Here is a 23,263-nt window from a genome sequence, read left to right as displayed (position 1 = left end):
GCCAAAGCACACTAGAATCCTCCGCTTGCTGAAAACGCTCCAAAAGGCCTTCTTTCAACCTGTCTAAGGTCAAAACACCAGCATCCTGTGCTTCAAAATCCTTAAACCAGCTTCGGGCATCTCCCTTCAAGAAAATCTTTATCAGCTTCAAAACCTGCTGTTCATCTGTCACATGATTGCTAATGCATGCCAGCTCCATCTGCTCCAAAAAGTCACACACATCTTCACCCTTCCTGCCATGAAATTCAGGATAAGACCACATCCTGAAAACCTGTAACAATCCCTGAGCTCTCCTCAGCGGAACATACGCCCTTCTAGGCAAAGAACAACGCCAGATTTATCCTCAGTGGGGGCACCAGAAGAATGTGAGGTGAAAAAAAAGAAGAAAGAACGTGCCTCTATAGCCCTTCACCTCCCAAACTTGGAAAACAACAACACAACGGAGGCACCACCAGCCACCGGCTGGAACACTTTCACAGTTCACCACCCAACCCACGCCAGACAGACAGCACCAAACAGGGGCACCATAGACAAAGCAAACACCCAGCAATATATTCCAGAAAAACACTTCATACAAGCTTCTCCCGACACAGAAGCCTTACTCACACAACCATACAAACACTCAGACCTGTCACTGCCGAGGATACACCACATCCCCAATCACCACGAACCTCTCGCCTGCATGCTGTGCCAATCACACCAGAAAGAACCCGGCCACTTCTCACTCTTCAAAAGGCGCCCCACCAGCTAACCCTCAACTCTCTGCAGCCCATCACTTCTGTATGTGTCGCCACCAACAGCAGCTACCCAAACATCTCTCTCTCTCACTCTCTGTGCTAATCCTCTGTCAGCCACCTGCAGCTTATTTGCAGTGCTACCGGCCCACCACCAAGCAGCAACACCTGTCCTTCTCTATCTGCTTCACTCGGCACCCTGTTCTCTGTCCACTCTGACTAACTGAACCAAGGCCACACCACCTCTGTCCGTCCACGCTCCAGTCTTCACTTACGCGGCCCACACCAGACAGCGCTCTGTCTGTCCCCTTTGCTTCCAATCAGCTGCACCTGCAAACTGTACATCCAGCTCTTCCTCACCTCAAAGGCGGCCTCCCAGCAGCTCTGCACTGACCACCTCCACGCATGCCTTCAGCTTACCAGTTTCTCTATGCTTACTAGCAGCTGCCACCTTGACGCCAGCACTCTCTTTCCCACAGGCAGCGCTCCACACTTGCCTTGCACCTTGACGCCTTTGTTTCAGCAACGCCGGTGGGGCCCTTACGCTTCCACGCTTCTTTTGCTCTTCGCCAGCCCGTTGCCAAGGCTTCCACTTACACGTCCCTCCATACAAGCCCGTCAGCCCTGATGCCAGCTGCTCTCACCAAAGCGCCTGCACATACGGCTGCACATCACCCTTGCATCTTGACGCCCTGGCGGCCTTCTCTGCAGCCTGCAGAGAGCAACGCTCCACATCACCCAGTCGTCACAAGGCTTCCATGGCGGCCTTTAACGCCAGCACCTCCACACGCCAGCCCACGCTTTGCCAGCTTCTCTGCAAACCCACACCAGCCCTTACTCGTCTGTGGCTGCACTTCACAAGGGGGACCCCCAACCTCTACACGATGGCCACACACCCTTCCTATCTCTGCATATACGCGCAGCTACGCCTTCCTCTGCACTCACCTCTTGTTGCGCCCAAGAGCCCCCAAAAACAACAAGGCAGCCTTGCACCTTTTGTCTGCAGCCCGCGCCGACTCGCACTCGCCAGCTTTGCCTCTTCACGTGCCTTCTGGAGAGAACCCACTGGCAGCCATTCAAAACTCCACGCCAACCGTCCAGAAGGCCACGTTCATCCTTATTTTTTTATTTATTTTGAAAAATGGCCACCATGCTATTCCTTTTCACACCAATGCTCTTATGACCTTGGCCCCATAATCTTTTATGCTCCCATGCTTTTCATATACTCAAATGCGACCTTCCAAGTGCCCATTGTATTTTGACGCGCCCACACATATCAAGCGGCCGAACAGCTGATACCACCTACACAGCTGAACTTACTCCGGACAGGCCTCAACAAGCCCAAAACCAAAAGCATCCACCCTGTACACCTGGCAACACCCTCAAAACCAAACTCTTCACACATGCCATGCACACGTATATACACAGGCCCAAAAGATCTCTCAGAAAAATGCCTGACATACTTTGCCAACCCCCCCACCTGCTAGAGCATTCATGCTCAGCAGCAAAAAGATAAGTCCAATAGCTATCCACCAGGATCAAAGGGAAACAGCTGTAAGTGACCATCCCATTTCCCAGCATCCATGAAACACAATGGCTGTATCACTGCATACCAAACATCAACCATAGCCACAAAATCTTTTCTGTCCACTTCATCCACAACAAACCTCCTCGTCTTCAAAACCTGTGGCATTGCAACATTTAGCATCCCATTCATCATTACCAGTGAAGGCCAAGTTTCAACATCTTGACCTTTATCCACACAAAAATCCAGATCCTTTTCAACAGTAGTGTCCACCATCACTTCCAGCTCTAGCAATTCAGGTATCTCTTCACAACCATACGACTCAGCTAGTTCAGAATCCTTGTCATCCATGCACTTTGCCTTTAGCATCTCAGCAACCCGCAAAGAAGCCTTTGTTACACTCTCAGCCATATCAGCATCCATCTCCACCTCTGGCTCCTGCTCATCAAGACTAGCAACTGTCCATATATCATCCTCAAGCACAATACTCACCTCACAACGCTCTTCATCAGTCAAGTCTACATGCATACCTTCTTGAGTACTGCCAGCCCCCCTCGTATCATCGTCCAAAGACTCCTCAGCACATAATGCATCCAATGGAAAAACATCCACTTCATCCATCGCAGGTACCATATCACCATCAAGCTGTTCCAGAAAATCCATAATAATGCAGTCTTCCTCCATGCTCTCCACATCCGCATCACAAACCATCTTCACTTCATCACAAGTCTCTATCCCATCCTCCTCCCTTGTAGAATCTGGCAAAGAATCATCCTCAAAGCATCCTGTATCCAGCTCCTCTTCCTTCTTATCATCAGCCAATCCCAAGATATCATCCTCTTTACTTCCCTGTGCATGCATATCATCCAGATCCAAATGCAAATGATCTTCAATAGAGCCTTCCAAATCACTGTCATGTACAGCTATGACGTTCCCATCCAAAGAAGAATCCACTGGCAACTCCTTATCTTCACTTGCTTTTCATCCACCTTCACCTGCTTAAAAGACTTTGGAAAGAAATCAGAAGGCATATAAAACATCCCCCTTTGTACCTGTATCGGCCTTTGAGGCTCCTGTCTAATCAAACTTTGCATAGAACTCTTATCCACCTCAACCAAATTCACATGCATATCCCTCGCAGACACAACACCTTCATACGGATAAATACCCATCTCCATCTGCTTCAAAATCTTGCCTTCCTTTTCCCTAGCAACCCTAACTGCATCATGAAATGACCTAGGATTCTTCAACTCAACCCTGACCTTCAAATGGGGTAACAAACCATCAATAAACAAGCTCTTCTTCACAAACATAGGAGGAGCTTCCTGCTTCAATGTCACACACCACTTACTCCACAAACATGTAAATACCTTCACAAAATCATCCAGTGATTGCCCATGGACCTGCTTCAAGATGCTCAACTCCTGCCAAAGCACACTAGAATCCTCCACTTGCTGAAAACGCTCCAAAAGGCCTTCTTTCAACCTGTCTAAGGTCAAAACACCAGCATCCTGCGCTTCAAAATCCTTAAACCAGCTTCGGGCATCTCCCTTCAAGAAAATCTTTATCAGCTTCAAAACTTGCTCTTCATCTGTCACATGATTGCTAATGCATGCCAGCTCCATCTGCTCCAAAAAGTCACACATATCTTCACCCTTCCTGCCATGAAATTCAGAATAAGACCACATCCTGAAAACCTGTAACAATCCCTGAGCTCTCCTCAGCGGAACATACGCCCTTCTAGGCAAAGAACAACGCCAGAGTTATCCTCAGTGGGGGCACCAGGAGAATGTGAGGTGAAAAAAAAGAAGAAAGAACCTGCCTCTATAGCCCTTCACCTCCCAAACTTGGAAAACAACAACACAACGGAGACACCACCAGCCACCGGCTGGAACACTTTCACAGTTCACCACCCAACCCACGCCAGACAAACAGCACCAAACAAGGGCACCATAGACAAAGCAAACACCCAGCAATATATTCCAGAAAAACACTTCATACAAGCTTCTCCCGACACAGAAGCCTTACTCACACAACCATACAAACACTCGGACCTGTCACTGCCGAGGATACACCACATCCCCAATCACCACGAACCTCTCGCCTGCATGCTATGCCAATCACACCAGAAAGAACCCGGCCACTTCTCACTCTTCAGAAGGCGCCCCACCAGCTAACCCTCAACTCTCTGCAGCCCATCACTTCTGCATGTGTCGCCACCAACAGCAGCTACCCAAACATCTCTCTCTCTCACTCTCTGTGCTAATTCTCTGTCAGCCACCTGCAACTTATGTGCAGTGCTACCGGCCCACCACCAAGCAGCAACACCTGTCCTTCTCTATCTGCTTCACTCGGCACCCTGTTCTCTGTCCACTCTGACGAACCGAACCAAGGCCACACCACCTCTGTCCGTCCACGCTCCAGTCTTCACTTACGCGGCCCACACCAGCCAACGCTCTGTCTGTCCCCTTTGCTTCCAACCAGCTGCACCTGCAACTGTATATCCAGCTCTTCCTCACCTCAAAGTCGGCCTCCCAGCAGCTCTGCACTGACCACCTCCACGCATGCCTTCAGCTTACCAGTTTCTCTATGCTTGCCAGCAGCTGCCACCTTGACGCCAGCACTCTCTTTCCCACAGGCAGCGCTCCACACTTGCCTTGCACCTTGACGCCTTTGTTTCAGCAACGCCGGTGGGGCCCTTACGCTTCCACGCTTCTTTTGCTCTTCGACAGCCCGTTGCCAAGGCTTCCACTTACACGTCCCTCCATACAAGCCCGTCAGCCCTGACGCCAGCTGCTCTCACCAAAGCGCCTGCACATACGGCTGCGCATCACCCTTGCATCTTGACGCCCTGGCGGCCTTCTCTGCAGCCTGCAGAGAGCAACGCTCCACGTCACCCAGTCGTCACAAGGCTTCCATGGCGGCCTTTAACGCCAGCACCTCCACACGCCAGCCCACGCTTTGCCAGCTTCTCTGCAAACCCACACCAGCCCTTACTCGTCTATGGCTGCACTTCACAAGGGGGACCCCCAACCTCTACGCGATGGCCACACACCCTTCCTATCTCTGCATATACGCGCAGCTGCGCCTTCCTCTGCACTCACCTCTTGTTGCGCCCAAGAGCCCCCAAAAACAACAAGGCAGCCTTGCACCTTTTGTCTGCAGCCCGCGCCGACTCGCACTCGCCAGCTTTGCCTCTTCACGTGCCTTCTGGAGAGAACCCGCTGGCAGCCATTCAAAACTCCACGCCAACCTTCCAGAAGGCCACGTTCATCCTTATTTTTTTATTTATTTTGAAAAATGGCCACCATGCTATTCCTTTTCACACCAATGCTCTTATGACCTTGGCCCCATAATCTTTTATGCTCCCATGCTTTTCATATACTCAAATGCGACCTTCCAAGTGCCCATTGTATTTTGACGCGCCCACACATATCAAGAGGCCGAACAGCTGATACCACCTGCACAGCTGACCTTACTCCGGACAGGCCTCAACAAGCCCAAAACCAAAAGCATCCACCCTGTACACCTGGCAATGCCCTCAAAACCAAACTCTTCACACCTGCCATGCACACGTATATACACAAGCCCAAAAGATCTCTCAGAAAAACGCCTGACACCGGATATGACAATGAAGTGGTACACCAATGATGAATGATAGGCAAGGGTATATACAGTGAGGGGGGATGCTGGTCGGTCAACCTAAAAGGTGTAGGCCAGCAGCCAAGACAAAAAAACCCCAAATGAAACATAAAATACCCAGAAAAATCCCTTTTTAGGGCTGGAAAAATATTGTTTTCTCACAATAACTGATGTCCAAACACCAACACCTTCAAGTAACTACTAGGTATAAAAGGACCAAGTATGATAATTGGTGGCTGTAAGCTTCATTGAGTCACTGATTTGGGGAGGAGTGTAGGATGGAACATGAGAGAAAGAAGGAGAGAGGTTCTATGGGAGGGGAGAAACAAGAGAAGAAGTGATTGGGGGAACCACCAAAGGGGTGGAGGGGAGAGGGTACCGAATCCCGATGAAGTGGTAGCATGAGAAGTAGGGGATAGGATTCCCTGGGAACAAAAAAGAAGTCTAGAGAAGTTAAGAGTATTGATCTTCTGAAGCCATATCCTCCAAACGCAAAATCCTCCTTTTCAAATTGGGTTAGAAGCAGCTAGGCCTCCTCTAAAACTGAGCACAATGAGTATGAGAATGAAGAAGAAGGAAAGCACAGTGGGACGATGGGAAAAAACCAGAAGGGGAGAAAAGAAATGATTCTCCAAGCTTTAATGGCTTTACAGATGCTGAAAACAAAGCTCTATGAAGAGAAACATAGCCTGATTGAAGAAAACGCAGCACCACTAAGAAAACGCAGCTTTATGATGAAAAACACAGCTCCCAGATCTGAAAACGCAGGTCTTTATGTGTTGAAATCTGTAAACAACAGGTTCTTGAAGAAAACGCAGGTCCTAGAGCAGTTCTAGGCTCTGATACCATGTGAGAAATCTGTGCTACTGCTATAAATCTGAAAACAGAGAATCAAACAGCATATATATGTAGACAGTAGACTGCGAGTGATCAAAAACCTGAATATGAATGAAGGTACAGCACGAGGGAGGCCCGTGAGTGCTGGTATGTACAAGTCATGGCTGAAATCAGAGATAAAAATGATGTGGGAATGAGGAACCTATTATATAGGTCCTCATTAGCTGGTCGGCCAGGTCCTCCAGGCCAACCTAGACAAGAGTCCATAAAATAAGCTAAAAATGCTCCTAAAAATAGCAGATAAATATGCAGTGCAGGGCCTCATAAATGGGCCAGATACAAGCATGCAGGAAGTCCATCTGGGGATGATGCCAAGCTCCAACTTCACTTAATCTATACCACATATTCTGCTTGGCCCTCATACACTTCATGAGATATTGGTTCAGAAAGTCCATCTGGGGATGATGCCAAGCTCCAACTTCACTTAATCTATACCACATATTCTGCTTGGCCCTCATACACTTCATGAGATATTGGTTCAGACATTGACAATGTGTCCATTGTGTCTCGTGGAATTAACTGCAAGGTGTCTACAAGGATGTAACACATCTGCCACACACCTCTATGAACTGTGGCAAACAAAGATAAAGACCAGGGTGTAGATACTTGAATGAATAGCCCTCAGAGTCTATGAAATCCAAGCAACAAAATTCGAAGCAATGGTGGCACCAGTCAGTTCAAGTGAGCATGAGAAAACCCCAAGAGAAACCAGGGACAATTTACGTGAAGAAACATGGTCAAAAGGGCTGAAAAGGGTCTTCACGTAAGTACATGGTTGACCCAAAAGATGGACTCTACAAATAAGCTAGCAATAGACTATATTGATCCTTAGCCTTGAAAGTCATGATGCAAACTGGCTAATCAAGACTAGCCAACCATGAGGAGTGTTCAATAATCAAACCAATCAGGCATGACAAATCATACTCTTAAGTTTACACACGTTTGGAGGAACAACACTGGTGGAAAGAAACTGCTTTGAAATTTAGAAAGGCTGATCGTAGTTGTCAATACATAAATTACAAAATGTCAGAATTAAGCAGATATAAGAGAAAATAGCATACTTTCATTTCATTCTTGGACCGAATTGGCTCCTTCAGTCCCCCCTCATCCTCGCTGCTCCCATTATCTGGGAAACTCATCTCCTCTTTCTTCAATTTTTCTTTCTTCCTTTGAGGAGAAAACTCTTTGAGTTCCCCCTCCTCGGATTCTGATTCCACCTCCATCTCATGGTCTTTCTCACCGTCGAGAAGGTTCAAGGTTGAGTTAGCATCATCATCCTCGGACGACGAGGATGAAGATGATGAAATACTCCCATCATCACCATCTGTCTGCTGCTCCTCCTCCTCAATATCATCACTATCATCAAGTTCACTGTCATCCTCATCCAAACTCGATGACTCGCCATCTCCACTGCTGTCCACTTCCATAATACATTCTTTCATTTCCTTCAGGCTGACAGGGCTAGCCGCATGTCCATTGCTGCACAGAGGCTTGTCATTGCCATTAATCTTCCCAATACCCATTTCACCTCCACCATTTGCCAGGCTGGTTTTGCCTTCTTGATGGCATGGCATGCAAAGTTTGCAAGAGTCGTGATGTATGGACGCTCTACACAACTCAGAGAGAACAGAGCTATCTTTTGACCCTTGCACTATACTTTTCTCACCTTCGCCATTCTCAAGGCTGCCGTGGCCTTCCTGATGCAATGGCTTCCCGTTGCTGTTTGAAGCATGATGGATAGACACTCTGCAAAACTCCGTCATGATAGAATCAGTCACAGGCAGCGGCAGCAGCTCCAGGACTCCATGGCTTAGGTTCTCCTCCACTTCAACTTGGCAAACCTCCTGTCCATCACCCTCTGCTGGGGTGCCTTGTGTCGAAGCCGCATTATCACGATACAAACCCAGATCTCTGCACAGTTTTCTATCAAATTCAGAAGAGTAGGTCTTTTCCTCAACAAACACGAGCTTCTCGCTGTCGCCAGGGAAGGCCTCTGGTCTAGAAACCTCTGATAGCTCTTCTCCGCACAAACTGCTGTCGGTTTTCACGGCCGTTTCATAGCTAGCGTTTGGCAGGTGGGCAGATGCAATCCTTTCGATGTCCTGATCAAATGCAAGCTTCTCTATGTACCTGGGGGGTGTGGGGAGCTCTGTTAGGGTTGAGAGGCGGTCGAAGACTCCATCAGGCCCTGCCTCAGTCACGATTTCTTGCTCTAGAAGCTCTGTAGCAGTGGCGAAGTCTCTGTCTTTCCTTTCTTCTGTAGCAGTAATGGACCCAACTTCGTTCTGAAAGGGAGCAATCTTCTTGTCTTCTTTGTCTCCTGCTGTTTGTATTGTGACGGGCTCCTCTGTGCTGGGAAGAAGCTCTGCCATGACGGCGGAGTCGAGTTGAGTTGAGTTGAGTTAAATAGCTCTAAAAACCTAAACATGGTTTATGTTATATTAAGTGTATTGATAAAAACCGGTTATAATTTTGCTTAGTGTTGAATTTAAAGATTCAAAATTTTGCCTAGTGTTGAATTTAAAGATTCAAAATTTTGCCTAGTGTTGAATTTAAAGATTCAAAATTTTGAAGTTTTAGTTATAAAACTTTTTAATTTATAAGAAAATTGAAGATCATCTTTTTTTCACTAGTTAGAAAAAAAGTTCATTTCTGACATTGCCTCCAAAGGCTCTATGCCCTCAAGCAATCTTGAAGTTTGTTTGTGTTGTCTATTATAGTTAAAGCACTTTACAGTTTTGGTTGTTGAACATGAGATACTGCTAATAGTTGTGTATAACCTGATATATGATGTTAATTTTAAATATATTAGTATAGTTATATTTAATGCACTTTATAACCATCTAAGTTTTATAACCTATTGACCTACTGGTAAGTAAACCACAAGGAAAATAAAAGACAATGATTGCATAGCCCATAAATACAACCAAATATTGGATTGTCTGAATGATTGCCACTTGTATTTAAACAACAATTAGAATTCCTTAATATGCAGAGTAGTACATTTAAATTACAATTTTCAACCATAAACTAAGGAATGACTCCTATCTATAGCTGTTGGAAATACAACTTTTTTTATGATACGACTTATATTTGTTGTTATACCCATTTAGACTTTATACAAAATATGATTGGATTCTACTATTCTACAACGTAATGACCTGCTTCTACCCTATTCCACTGATGGATTCTTACTTTAAATCCTATTGTTTTGTCCAATCATCTTACTCTCTTGATTGGTAGTATCCAGTTGCCCTAGCAGCCTCTAGGTAGTCTTCTTCCATCAGTTCTACTAATTCTTTTATCGATTCTACTCCACACTTTACATCTCCCTAGCTTTCTTTTCACTAACATCCTTGTTGGTCTCCTTTCTCCTTGGTTGTGCTAGTTTTCTTAATCTAATTCCTCAATAATATTTGGAGTAAATCTTGAAGTGCATCTTCTAGGGCACTAGTACCTTCTTCTAGCACAAAGATACCTTCTTGCTAGTCGAACATCACTTCAGCTTTCTCTTACTCTTCATGGCTTTGTATTAATTCCTGGAGCTTGTGATTTTTCTATTTCATTATTTGTAAGTGTGCTTCTAGATGTTCATTATCTTCCCTAAATTGTTGGGTTACTGATTTGATTTGATTTTCTTAGTGGCTTCATTCTTTGTAAGTGTACTTCCAAATGTTTTGTCTTCCCTGAATTATTGGGTCACTTGTTTGATTCTCTTAGTGGCTTGTACTGCTACTTGCTTAGTGGTTTCATTCTTTGTAAATGTGCTTCCAGGTGTTTTGTCTTCCCTAAATTGTTGCATTGCTCATTTGATTTTGTAATGTTGCCTAATTTTTCTTTGTCTTCTTGAAACGCTCCTAGCCTTACCTTTGTAATTATAATGTCTATTCTTGGTATTTATTGGCTTCTTGAACCAACAACTCCTTTTCTTGATGGGTTGTGATACTTGGAATTCCTTTTGCCAAGTTCTTGGCAATAGTATTGATTGTAATTTGATGGAAGGAGCCGACTACATGCCACAAGTAAGCCCCATTTTCATCACTCATAAGGTTTTTCATTAAACATGCTAAAGGTTATCATCCACCCATAAAATGTTTTGATCCTTCATGTCTACTTATCACCTGTTCACCAAAATAAGCATTCTCCTTGCATGAGAGAGGAAGGGGAGAAGAGAAGAGAGAAGATGCAAGGGTCGGTTCGGGAACATGCACTTAGCCAACCCTAAAAGGGTTAACTCCTCGATGTAAAGCCGCTAGGGGCTCACTCCACCACCACTTGTGTCACCCAAGTGGAGCTTTCCATGAGCTAGGTAGAGAGCAATGAGAGAAGGAGCTATGGAAAGCTCACTTCTATCTCAATGCCTTCATGTGTGCAAGAGGGAGGGAGAGAGAAATAAAGAAGAAGAAAAAGATGGAGAGAAGATAAGGAGCACACCTACAAGCACACACTCACAATCAAGCAATCAACTATTAGGAAATATTCGAGAGCCTAAGCTATGGAGGTAAACCCAAGCCCAAGAACACATAGCAAAGAAAGCATTTCAAAACTGGCAACTCTCCTCAACTCCCAAGACCAAGCTCCAAAGAAGAATGGGTCTATGGTTGGAGTGTGCACCTATTTAATTGTCTAGAATGTGCAATGCAATCTTGTCTAAATATCACTGATAGGCTCAACGTTTATGCACAAGACATGTGTGTATTAAATAGAGATAATCATCTTCAATAATAAAGACAAAATGTGTATATCAATGCTAACATATTTATGTTACCACATATAAAATTATTTTTATCACACACTTTGACAATGAATAATCTTGAATGTGTTTTTATTAGCATATAAGAGTGTTGCAATTGATAAACAATGGTATTGAACAAAAAATATCTTATCTCTAGCTTTCTTCATCAGTTTAAAGATTCGCAAGCTCCTTCTCCTCGTTGATCTCCTTTTTTTTTTTGGGGTTTCATGCTGTGCTCATTTACTTCTCTTTCTTTTGCAGTTGATGCAAGGTGGTTGTTTGCTGCCTTTTGTTGTTGTTGCGCTTATGTTACATTGCAAGGTTCGTTTGCTAAGGGTTTTTTTTTGGCTACGCTCATGCTAGTGGTGCAAAGGTTGCCTAATACGCAGGGTGGTCAAACACTAGGTGTTCTTGGACTTGGGTTTAGCTCCATAGCTCTCTAGAATAATTTCTGGCATCAACACAACCAGACAATCCACGAGAGCAAAAGAATCAGGGAAGAAGAGAAAAAGCCTAGAACAAAAATATTGGCTCCAAAAAACAAGTCATGGAACCCCAAAAAAACAGAAGGGACACTAACGGGGGTAGCATGCAATAGTGGTCACAAGAAACAAATAAGTAGAAGAAAGAAAAAGGATGATCAGGTTACGGAAACAAAAAGTGGGAGAAACATATAAAGGAAGAGCAGTAGCAGGATCGGGCACAAGCCTCGAAAATAACAAAAAGAAGCCTCACAACCAACTCGTAGGAGTTAGGAGGGGAATGTAAGAGCCAAATGAATATGACAATTATAAAGGAAAGACAGAGGAAGCAAGGGAGTTCCGAGAAGATGGCACAAGGAAGGGAAATAGGGATGTCAAAAGCTCATAAAACTAGAAAAAGCAAGAGAAGTCAAGAATGGGGAAGCCAACACTAGGTCTCAAATTACCCTAGCCAAAATCTAGAGACAAAGGATCACGAGTAAGAAGAAAGCAACACATGAGCAAAGGAATGGCACTCAAAGCTCAAAGCAATAAAAATAATCAGAATAAGTAGAGATGAATCATCAAAAAACATAAGTTCCTCAGATGAAGATAAAGAAGAGATGGACACAAGAAAAGCAGAGATGGACACAAGAAAAACAGAGATGCAGTAATGGTGGAAGAATCACCAACTGACTGCCCTCGACTAATGTGCTCTTGAATACTGTGGTTAATGGGTTCCTAGCTAGCCAAGTATTAACTATTATGCACTAAAAAGGGATATTATAGAATTTTATATAAATGATTAACCCCCAAATACATACAATGATTTCTCTTCAAAACTCCAACTCTAACCCCCACTTTAGTGTCTATGCACATAGTCCTTACCTCAACTAACTCATTTGCCTTCCATTATCTATTTCCACAATAATTCTTTCTTTTAAACTAAATAAAACCTTTAAGTTTAAATAAACATTTCTTTCAAACATTCACTAATACTCCCACACGCATCCCTCCTTATGATTCATCACACTATTCATTACTTATTTCACTACACTACATATCATTCACATCAACATGCTTTTATTTCATAAATAAAACATGGCCACTCAATCAAACCCACATTAATCTTACTAAATACACATAGATTCTTTTTCTATATTTTTCTCAATTTTCAAAAAATAAAAATCAATTCTTTTCTAAATTATATGAATTTTCACATAGCATTAAATACACAACAACTGTATGAAGTCCATCAAATATCATTTGTATAATATTTTTCTTAAAAAATCCTCAAAAGGATAGAAACTTTCTTAATTCATCACCTTTTAAATTCTAAATGGAAGCCCCTCTAAACATTCCTCAAAGATTCTCCTAAAATATCATTTTAAGCCTTTAAAATTCATCAAAATTCTTGATGTGACTGCTGATGCTCTGATTTTTTATTTTTTTGTGTGACCTTTTAAAGTACATTTCAGTCAAGTAATCTATACGAATCATCCATGTTCTTTTCATGGAGCTTCTCAATCAACTATCAACAAGGGGTTACCGGATGCGTGAGCTGCTTAAACAAACTACTCAAGAATTTTCTAGGTAATTTATTTGAATTTATTTTGGCCTAAAAATTAGCTTTTGAGCCCTAAAATTATATTTATATTTTTTTAAAATAGAAAAGTAATTGTATTAATTGTGAGAAACTTATTATAGCCTTTTTACACTGATACAATCCTCTCAAAATTATTGCCACACATTTTCATGCATATTTGATGGGTTCTTTAAATTGTTCTTTAAAATAGTCTTTTATTAAGATAATTAAGTAAAATTAGCAAAACTAATCCATTCATGGTGGTCGTAGGCTCTAAATTTTTGTAATTGTATTTTTATTTCTCTCTTTTGATTCACAATTTAAAAAATATTAGCACATTGCTCAATATTCACTAATTAAAATTTTTGTTCAATTAAGAGAAACCACTAACCTCTTGATTTAGATTGTAAATTTGATTTTGACGTGCTGGAATGGTGTGGTTGAGCCTTCAGAGCCTATATCCAATGCTTTTATTCATCTCCACTCCTCTTTTTCTCCTCCAATACTTGCAAGAAAATGGCCCACCCTCTTCATCATATGAATCTTGGCCATTCACACCTCTCATGCACCCCTTCAAATCCCTCGATGTCTAGCTATCGGTCCAGCTTCTCGCTTTATTATTTTTCGGACGAATCTGGCATCAAAAATACCAAAATGGTTAAAAAATGGGTCGTACACCCTAAAAATAGAGATAAATCACCAAAATGTTAAAAATTTGAGAAAATCCTAAATTTCCTAATTTTATTGCTAAATTTGACTATTTTCTACTTTTTACTGCTAAAAACAGCTAAAAAGGCAAAATGGCATGTTTTTGCTCTGAAGACTCTTGAAAATAGCCGTGAAAATTAAGGGTTATCATGCCCCCCCCCACACACTTAATTGCAAAGAATCCTTGCGAGCATAATTAGCTGCCTTTCCCACAGCTCTGCTACTCTGCATCTTCATAAAATCTACCAAACATAATTTTCACCAATAAACTATCCCAAATAAAACTTACACTCAAACATCACTTTAAAGTATGTATTCATGAACCATCATCACTCCCTCCCTTAACTATCACAACTCAATCACATAATTAGACCCCATCTCCATGTAGGCACACTAAAAAAAAAGCCAAACTAACCCACTTAGAAACCAAGCTAGATTCACCCCATATTTAAATGCTACTTAAGAACATGTTGAAAAGGTTATGACCTTAGACTCTAGCACAACCTCCTTGGTAACAAAGCTCTAAAGCTTGCTATCTAATCTCACAACTAAGAATGCTCTATTATCATGTTATTTTTCTCTAGCTAAAGCTCCACCTTTTCTATAATTTTCCATTACTATTTATTGTACTTCTTCTCCTTTTTCTTGCAAGGTCCTACCCCGTAAAGACCAAGGCATGGGTCCTAGGTCCCATTACAAAAGCTAAGGAACCTACCAATAATCTCCCATGGCGATAGTTATATTCTTGCGTGTTTTTTGGGTTTTTCATTTTATTTTCTTCTTCCCACCCTTCCTTAAAGGTTTCCGCCCCATGAAGACCAGGGCATTGGTCCCGGGGAGCGACTCCCCAAGAACCTACCAAGAACCTGCACAGTGATGGGGCTATCTTCTTGTAGTACTTATTTTTATTTATTTTTCTTTTTGCACTCGCTTTATCTTGCTATTACTTCCAACCTATCTCTTTTACTTCACATACTAGTTCTGAAATTAGAACACAAGCTATGAATAGTTCCCTTGAAAGCTAGCTAAAGTAGCTTTTTGCACTCACTTTATCTTGCTATTACTTCCTTTTAATAACTCCAACCTATCTCTTTCACTTCACATACTAGTTCTGAAATTAGAACACAAGCTATGAATAGTTCCCTTGAAAGCTAGCTAAAGTAGCTTGGAATACTCCCTCGACATACCCAAAGGGTATCTGAGTATAGCTAGAACTACTCAGATGAGGCTACCAGAATCGAAGAAGAGATCTAGAGAAAAGGCCAATAGATTTTTGGCAATCTGGAGGAAGTCTAGAATCCAAGAATCTTGAAAGGGCAGGATGGTGTAGGCCCATCTAGAGCAGTTGACTTTTTGGAAGAGGTGGACACAAAAATAGTGCAAGAATCCTATCAATATATAACAAAGTGTGCCACCAAAACCACAAAGGAAATCACAACAAGTATAATAGCTCAGAAGGATGCCTTGCAAAACAAGTTAAATTTCACCAATGAGTTGGAGAAGATTAAAGCAAAGGTAACAGAGCTCTCTACAGTTAATCAAAAAGTGTAGACCTTGGAAGCAGAGCAGGTGCACTTAAAGTAAATTATGTAGAATCTCAGCTCTCTGAAGTGAACCATGCTAATCAAGTTAAAGCACAAATAAGAACTCAAATGTTATAAAAAATATTAACACAACATAAATTTATATGGATCAACACAAAAAGGAGGCTCAAGCTGATAGAGAAAATTTCTAAATTTTACAGAGTAGGATTAATGCTTTAAATGCCAATGAGGATCTATAAAATTATGAAATGACTACAAATGATGTAGATAATTATGAAGTTAGAATCTACGAGCTTATGGAGAATTCATATGTCGGATACATTAAATAATTTAATTATATCCTTGATCCATTTGTTTAGGCAATGTGGCAGTCTTGTATGCTTTATGAAAAAGCACACTAGTGCAATGTATATCTTGTAAAACCACGCTAGGATTTAGAATTCATCTAATTAGCGAACCAATATATTGGTCCTCATGTCCTCTCACCCACACACTCTTATTCATTCATTCATTCATTCATTCATTCATACACATGCACAATCATTCACTTCACACACTCTTATTCATTCATTCATACATACACATGCACAATCATTCACTTCACACACTCACTCTTCCACACAATTATTTACTTCACACATGCACAATTATTGTAAGTATTTTTTTAAAGAACCAAAAGTAACATCATCAAAATTAAGGTTCCAAATACACTTGATCATTCCATCGTTTCCATCTTCATGTCGACACTCTACTCATTCCTATTTGCATCTACTACTTCTTATATCCATAATGCTTCGAAAGTAAACCTGACAACACCAACACTACACCAAAAGCGTAGTCCTATACTAATTTTTTATTTTTTCGGTTTTGGTTATTTGTTTTTATTTTAAAAATTTTACTTTTTAAAATTTCTAGTTTTTCAAAAGAAATTACACACACACACTAACGTACTCTACAAACATCACCTCGCTAGCTCCATAGGTAAGCCAGATGGTACCACCCTCATCATTGGGATCATCAACTAAGAACAAGTCTATCCAAGGTGAAGTTTCCATTAACTGCCATGCCTTTGTATCTAAAGCATACATCCTATCTCGTAATGTAAGAGGCACTACTGCTACTAAACTATGGAAGGCTATAACCTCTATAGGTAGGTCAGCTACTAAGGCTCTGTCTCTCCCGTTACTAGCTACAAAACCTGTCACTGCCTCCCAAAAAGAGCATACCCGTGGTAAAAGGATCTCATAAATAGATGGAGCTAGCTCATCAGCTGATGCCTATCGTGTGATTGCTCCATATCATACTTAGCTCTCCTTATCCTAGGCTGATCAAAACTTCAAGCTGGTCAAAAACACTTCCTATCATGTCTACTAGCTACTAGGTGTGACTCCTACCATCCATCTAACAAAGGTATCTCCATCAAAATATGTCTGACACTGCCAAAAATATAAGCGGCTACATGAAGCATACTCCTCACACATCTCACACATATGGACAGCGTGGAACTGAAGTAAAAATAAGCGCACAAAGTACTCACCATAGTAGCACTCCCCTCTGAAGGCATACAAAGATAGTGAAAGAGTCTGAAATGGAGGGATCTAGAAGGGTCCTCGATGATGCTCCTCTTTACTGATTCCATCCAATGTTGGTGCACTCATGTCACTCCACGTGAAGTCCATTGGAAATATATGTTCTCTTATTTTAGACACCACATAGAAAACTTCATAAATCCTAAACCAATCCTCTGCACTATATCTTCCTATACCTTCAATACCCTAAATTAAGCACGATTACCATATCAACTTCAAATTACATAATGTTTAACCCTTAATCCATTAACTCTAAATGGTTCATTCTCCTTTTGCAAATCTTGTATACTCAAAGAACCATTATCAAATACTTCTACTATACCCTTAAAAGGTCCCAACCACCTAACCCTTGACTTACCAGGAAACTTATAGCACCTACTATCATATACTAACACCAAATCGCCTTCCTTAAACTTATAATTTTTTTAATTGCGATCATGCCAGGATTTTCTACGTTTTTGCATAGCCTCTAAACTTTGAAGAGCTATTCTCTCCTCACCTAAGTTCACTAACTTCAGAATCGATCATTCAATGCAACACGGTCACCTAACAGCATAGCTAACACTATCCTCAAGGTAGGAATTTCGTGTTCAATGGGAAATATTGCATTTATTCCGTACACCAAATTGAATGGAGTATTTTGCATAGTGACTTTATAAGCAATTACAATAAGCCCATAATGCTCTATATAGCCGCTTATCCCAATCTCTTTGGTTTTTTGCTATTGTCTTGGTTGATATTCCACAAAGGATTCTATTGGTAACCTCCACTTGACCATTCTCTCTAGGATAATATGGTGTTGATTTAGGATGCTTAATTTTATAAAGCTTGGTTATCTCATTCATGCTATCATTTAAGAAACCACAATCACTTACTAGTTCCCAATGACATCCAAAATGCGTAATACAATTCTCATATAAAAACTTAGCAACGTCAATGGCTCTCTCTATCTTTAGCTTAGGGGTTTTGCTTCTACCCATTTCGTCACATAATCTGTACATACCAAAATGTATCGATTAGATCTATAACGTGACGAGGGATTTATCATCCTACAAAATCTATTCCCCACTTCTCAAATGGTTTCAATGCTAGGATATGCATCAATGGTGTCACCAAACCATTGACATTTGTCAATTTATGACAATAAAAATGACTGACTTTAAATAACATTGGCACCAATAACTAGAAAGGAGAACCTTGTGAGTTGTTAGCTCTCCAGCAAAATGTCCACCACACGGTTCATTGTGTAAATCTTTCAAAATAGCAGCAATTTCACCTTCATAAACACAACGGTGATAAATTCCTTCTCGAGAGAGAAGTACTTATAAAGATACACACCAAACAAACTATTAAACCTTGATTGCAACAAAATCTTTTTTCTTGTTCTCCTTATCTACCGTAAGTTGTGCTAAAAAAAAAAGCAATGTCAGTATACCATGGCACTTGTGTTTCTATTAAAAATAGCTGAGCATTTGGCAGATCATGATCTACCCTAATCTCTTGATCGTCTGTTCAATAACCTAGATAAATGATCGGCTAATACATGCGACTTTTATGCTTTAGTCATCACTTGAAAATAAAACTCTTGAAATAAAAGAATCCATCTAATAACACATCTCGATAGCTAATACATGCGACTTTTATCCTTTAGTCATCACTTGAAAATAAAACTCTTGAAATAAAAGAATCCATCTAATAACACATCTCGATAGCTCTGGCTTATTCAACAAGTATTTCAAAGCCACATGATCGACATAAAATATGAATTTGTTTCCCAAAAGATAATGGCAAAACTTCTTGACGAAGAATGCCATTGAGAGACATTCCTTTTCCATTGTTGTATAGTTTCTTTCGACATCGCTTAAGTTCTTGCTCGTATAATATATAGGATGATCCACTGTATTATTATTTAATTGGCATAATACTGAATCGACTACCATCATAGAAGTATTTGCATGAATATGAAATTATATAGTCCAATTTGGAGGTACTAAAATTGGACCTTCCACTAATCTCTGTTTAAGGAGCTCAAAATTTCCTTGACATTCCACTAATCTCTATTTAAGGAGCTCAAAAGCTCCTTGACATTCCTTCGTCTAGATAAAGCTTGGATTATCTTTCCTTAAGTAATGTAGTTAAAGGTAAAGCGATAATGGCAAAGTTTATGATAAAATGCCGTAGTAGTTCACGACCTAAAAATCCTCGGATTTGGTTAAGATTACTAAGAGGATGTAATTTTATAATCTTTGCTTCATCCATAGCTATCCCTTCCTTAGAGACTACATGTCTTAACAATGTACCACTTTCCACTTTAAAGACACATTTCTCTGGGTTCAAAGATATCGAACCTCAATACTTCAATTGAATACTTGTTCCAACTTATTAGGCATATCCACAAGAGTGCCGAAGATGCAAAAATCATCTGGAAAAATTCCCATCTAATGTCTAAGAAAATCTTGATAAGCTGCTATCATGACACGTAGCCAGAGCATTACATAACCTGAATGGCATAACTTTAAAAGAAAACGTACCCCACTCAGTTGTAAAAGGTTATTTTAGGTTGATCCTCGGGATGGATTAACACTCGGTTATATCCACTAAAACCATCCATAAAGGAGTATAGTTCATGACAACCTACTTTATCTCTAGGATGGATCAACCATAACTTGAATGGCATAACTTTATAAGAAAACGTACCCCACTCAGTTGTAAAAGGTCATTTTACGTTGGTCCTTAGGATGGATTAACACTTGGTTATATCCACTAAAACCATCCATAAAGGAATATAGCTCATGACAACCTACCTACTTTATCTAGGATGGATTAACACTTGGTTATATCCACTAAAACCATCCATAAAGGAATATGCTCATGACCTACTTTATCTAGGACTTGGTGAGTGGGAACGACAAAAGGAAAATGATCCTTCTTCATCTTATTATTCAATTGTTGATAGACCACACAGATACAGATCACATATATAGTTCTTTTTGTTTTCCTTAGGAACTATCACGATAGGTGAAACCCATTCACTATAAGCTACATGATAGATAAACCTTGTATCTAAGAGCTTAGTGATTTCAACTTTAATAAGCTCTGTGTACACTGGGCTTGCTTGCTTGCCTTTGACACAAATAGGTTTTGCATCAGGCTCTAAGTCTAATTGTGCTCCAAGAATTGACATATTACCTATGTTCACATCTATCACACGAGGTCCAATAGTGGATCTAAGTAAAGATCCACTATTTGTACATCTTTTACTTTCATGGACTTATGGTTTAATTTATCAATTATCACTCTAACTTTACGTGCTCTTCTTCTTACCAATTTATCAACTATCACTCTAACTCTATGTGCTCTTCTTCTTACCAATTTTTGGTAAGTAGAAGAAGATCCACTATTTGTACATCTTTTACTTTCCTAGACTTATGGTTTAATTTATCAACTATCACTCTAACTCTACGTGCTCTTCTTCTTACCAAATTTTGGAGCATCCTCGAGTAGTTGTCTTAAGCTTATGGACAAGGGGACCTTCACTAATTTTGTCCAGAAATCAAACACTCTAGTCTGTGTGGATCCACCAACTTCCCCCTTAGTCATCCTTTTTATGTGAACCAATCATTCAGGAAAGGGTACAACTCCCACCTATATTTGTGGGGTTTGCAAGGGGATAAGCAACATAGGATGATTTGAAGATTGTCCTTGGAATTCAAACTCTACTGGTTCAATGTTGTGGCTTACCATTTCCCCCACACTTACTTTCTTAGGCTAAGGTGTCACTTTCTCAGCTAATTGAGATGAGTCTCTCTCTACTTCTTCTTGGTTTATTTGTGAAGGAGTCACTATGTTAATCATTGGTTCCATTGCAAAGGTTACTTTGGGAGGCATGAATTTTGATCTACTGCTGTCTCACTTTCTATTTCTACAAGATTTGTTAAAGAGCTAGGCCTTTCACTCACCACTTGTTTACCCTTATCTTCAACAATCAAAGACTTAGCTTTCAATGGATAATTTTGTTTATAATGGCCTTCCCCACTATAATTTCTACATAGCGCAACAAAATCTTGATGTTTCATTTCATTGGGGCAATAAGCCACTATATGCCCCTCTTATTGACAATGATAGCATATTATGGGCCCTTGTGGCCTAAAGCGATTACCACCCATTCCACTATTTCCAGGATTTCCAAAGTTTCTTCTGAAAGGAGACCCTCTCCGTATATTTCCACTATTGTTAGGATAGGAGGTTCTAGTAGGTAATAGAGGGGCAGCCTAGCTCATAAGTAGCATTTATTCTATCCATGAAGTTATTAGTTTGTAACAAGTAAATATTAGGTAAAGTGGGAAAAATCCCATTCCTCCCAGGGTTGGCCCTATTTTTCATTTTTTAGGTACTTCTTTTTCAAAAATATGAGAAAATGAAAAACATACCATTACCGTATATGAAAACAAGGCCAAATATGAAGTTTGTTTTTGTAGGTTTTGCCATCTAGGCCAAAAATGGGTACACAACCAACCAAGATTTGGCAAGTTGGAGATGAGACAAGAATAATAATAGGACAAGACATGGGCACACTAGTGGACAAGACACACAAGACTTTATAATGAACCCTTGAGCTTGTTGTTTGATGGTCATGCTTAATATAACATTGGTCTTCATTATGATTATTTTGTAAACAATAATTGCAAAAAAGAGTTCGTGGTTGGTCCGAAACAATCCTTGTAATGTTGTTGGACATTTCATTGCTAAATGGCCATACCCATGGCACTTCCCACACTAAATATTTGACCTTGGTGGGTTTTGAGTATTTGCCGCATTTTGCGGTGCTACATAACACATACCCCTTTCTCTTGTGGGCACACTACATTAAGAATTTCTTTTGTAAACTTCCCTAATGAGTTTGCTACTACCTCTGTGACCTTAGCCTCACTCAAAGGTACTTGAGGAGTGCCTGTTTGAACCATATACGTAGGTGCTGACACATAAGGATTATATGGAAGATAGCTCGATGAGTTAGGGCCCATCATAGCTTGTCCTTGCACACTCATTCGCGTTAGGCATTCCATGTGGTGGAAATGGCTCCACTTTCTTTACTTGTGTAGCAACTAGTGGTTGTGATAGTCTAGGTTCTTGCAACTCACGTCACCGAGACTTAATTGTGCTTCTTCCCAATATCTTGCTTCTTGTTTCGCATTTGCTAATGTTATAGGACACCTAAGGCTTACATGTGTTTGTGCCTTTACATTTCAAAGATCATCAATGAACTAATGTTTTTATGTCTCTTCATTTGGAGCAGTAGTAGCTCTCATCTTCCTCACAATTGTCTCCATTCGTTCGATGTAATGGTCTAGGAAGTCTAATTGTTTTGCTAGATAGTCTTGGAAACCTTACCTCCTAAACTTTGTAAGAAAGGTTTGTGATAGGTCATTATATGTTTCTCTTAAGTCTAGATCAACATTCCCATACCAATTAGCAGCTTCATCCTTCAATGTAGCTGGAAAAATGTGCAACTTTTGATCATCGTCTATGATTTCATTGGCCACACATGTGACCTCGAGTCTTTGTTTGTGAGCATCTAGGTCCTCATCCCAAAGTCCACTATATTGTATAAAGTTTGCTAAGTAAACTATTGTTCTCAGTGGTGGAATGGCCATCAGTTCAAAGAAAAGCAAATCTAATTGTGAGTCTTCTTCTTCAAAGAAATCGCACGCTTTTCCTTCAGGTATATGAAATAATCGTCTAAACCCAAAATCCTCTCCTTCACGTTCCTCTTTCTCACTTCCTACTTCCTCTTTAATAAGGCTTACGTCAAGTTAACCCTCGGCATCACTTGAAACTAATCT

At 40.8% G+C, this 23,263-nt stretch overlaps 1 protein-coding gene across 1 annotated transcript in view; it reads right to left on the bottom strand.

The window, feature by feature from the left end:
* LOC147610695 (uncharacterized) overlaps positions 1–9,239 on the bottom strand; it is a 38,897-nt gene extending 29,658 nt beyond the window's left edge. Inside the window, exon 1 of the mRNA XM_086785146.1 lies at positions 7,860–9,239. Within this exon, the coding sequence (XP_086641272.1) occupies positions 7,860–9,170 (1,311 nt within the window). The 5' untranslated portion in view covers positions 9,171–9,239. The remainder of the gene's footprint in view (positions 1–7,859) is intronic.
* Between the last annotated feature and the right edge of the window lie 14,024 nt (positions 9,240–23,263).

Source organism: Cibotium barometz, chromosome 48 (genome assembly GCF_041138505.1).
Source record: "Cibotium barometz isolate CiBa-2024 chromosome 48, ASM4113850v1, whole genome shotgun sequence".
NCBI lineage: Eukaryota > Viridiplantae > Streptophyta > Polypodiopsida > Cyatheales > Cibotiaceae > Cibotium > Cibotium barometz.
The sequence above is the reverse complement of the archived record's forward strand: the minus strand, read 5'-3'. Positions and strand labels throughout refer to the sequence as shown.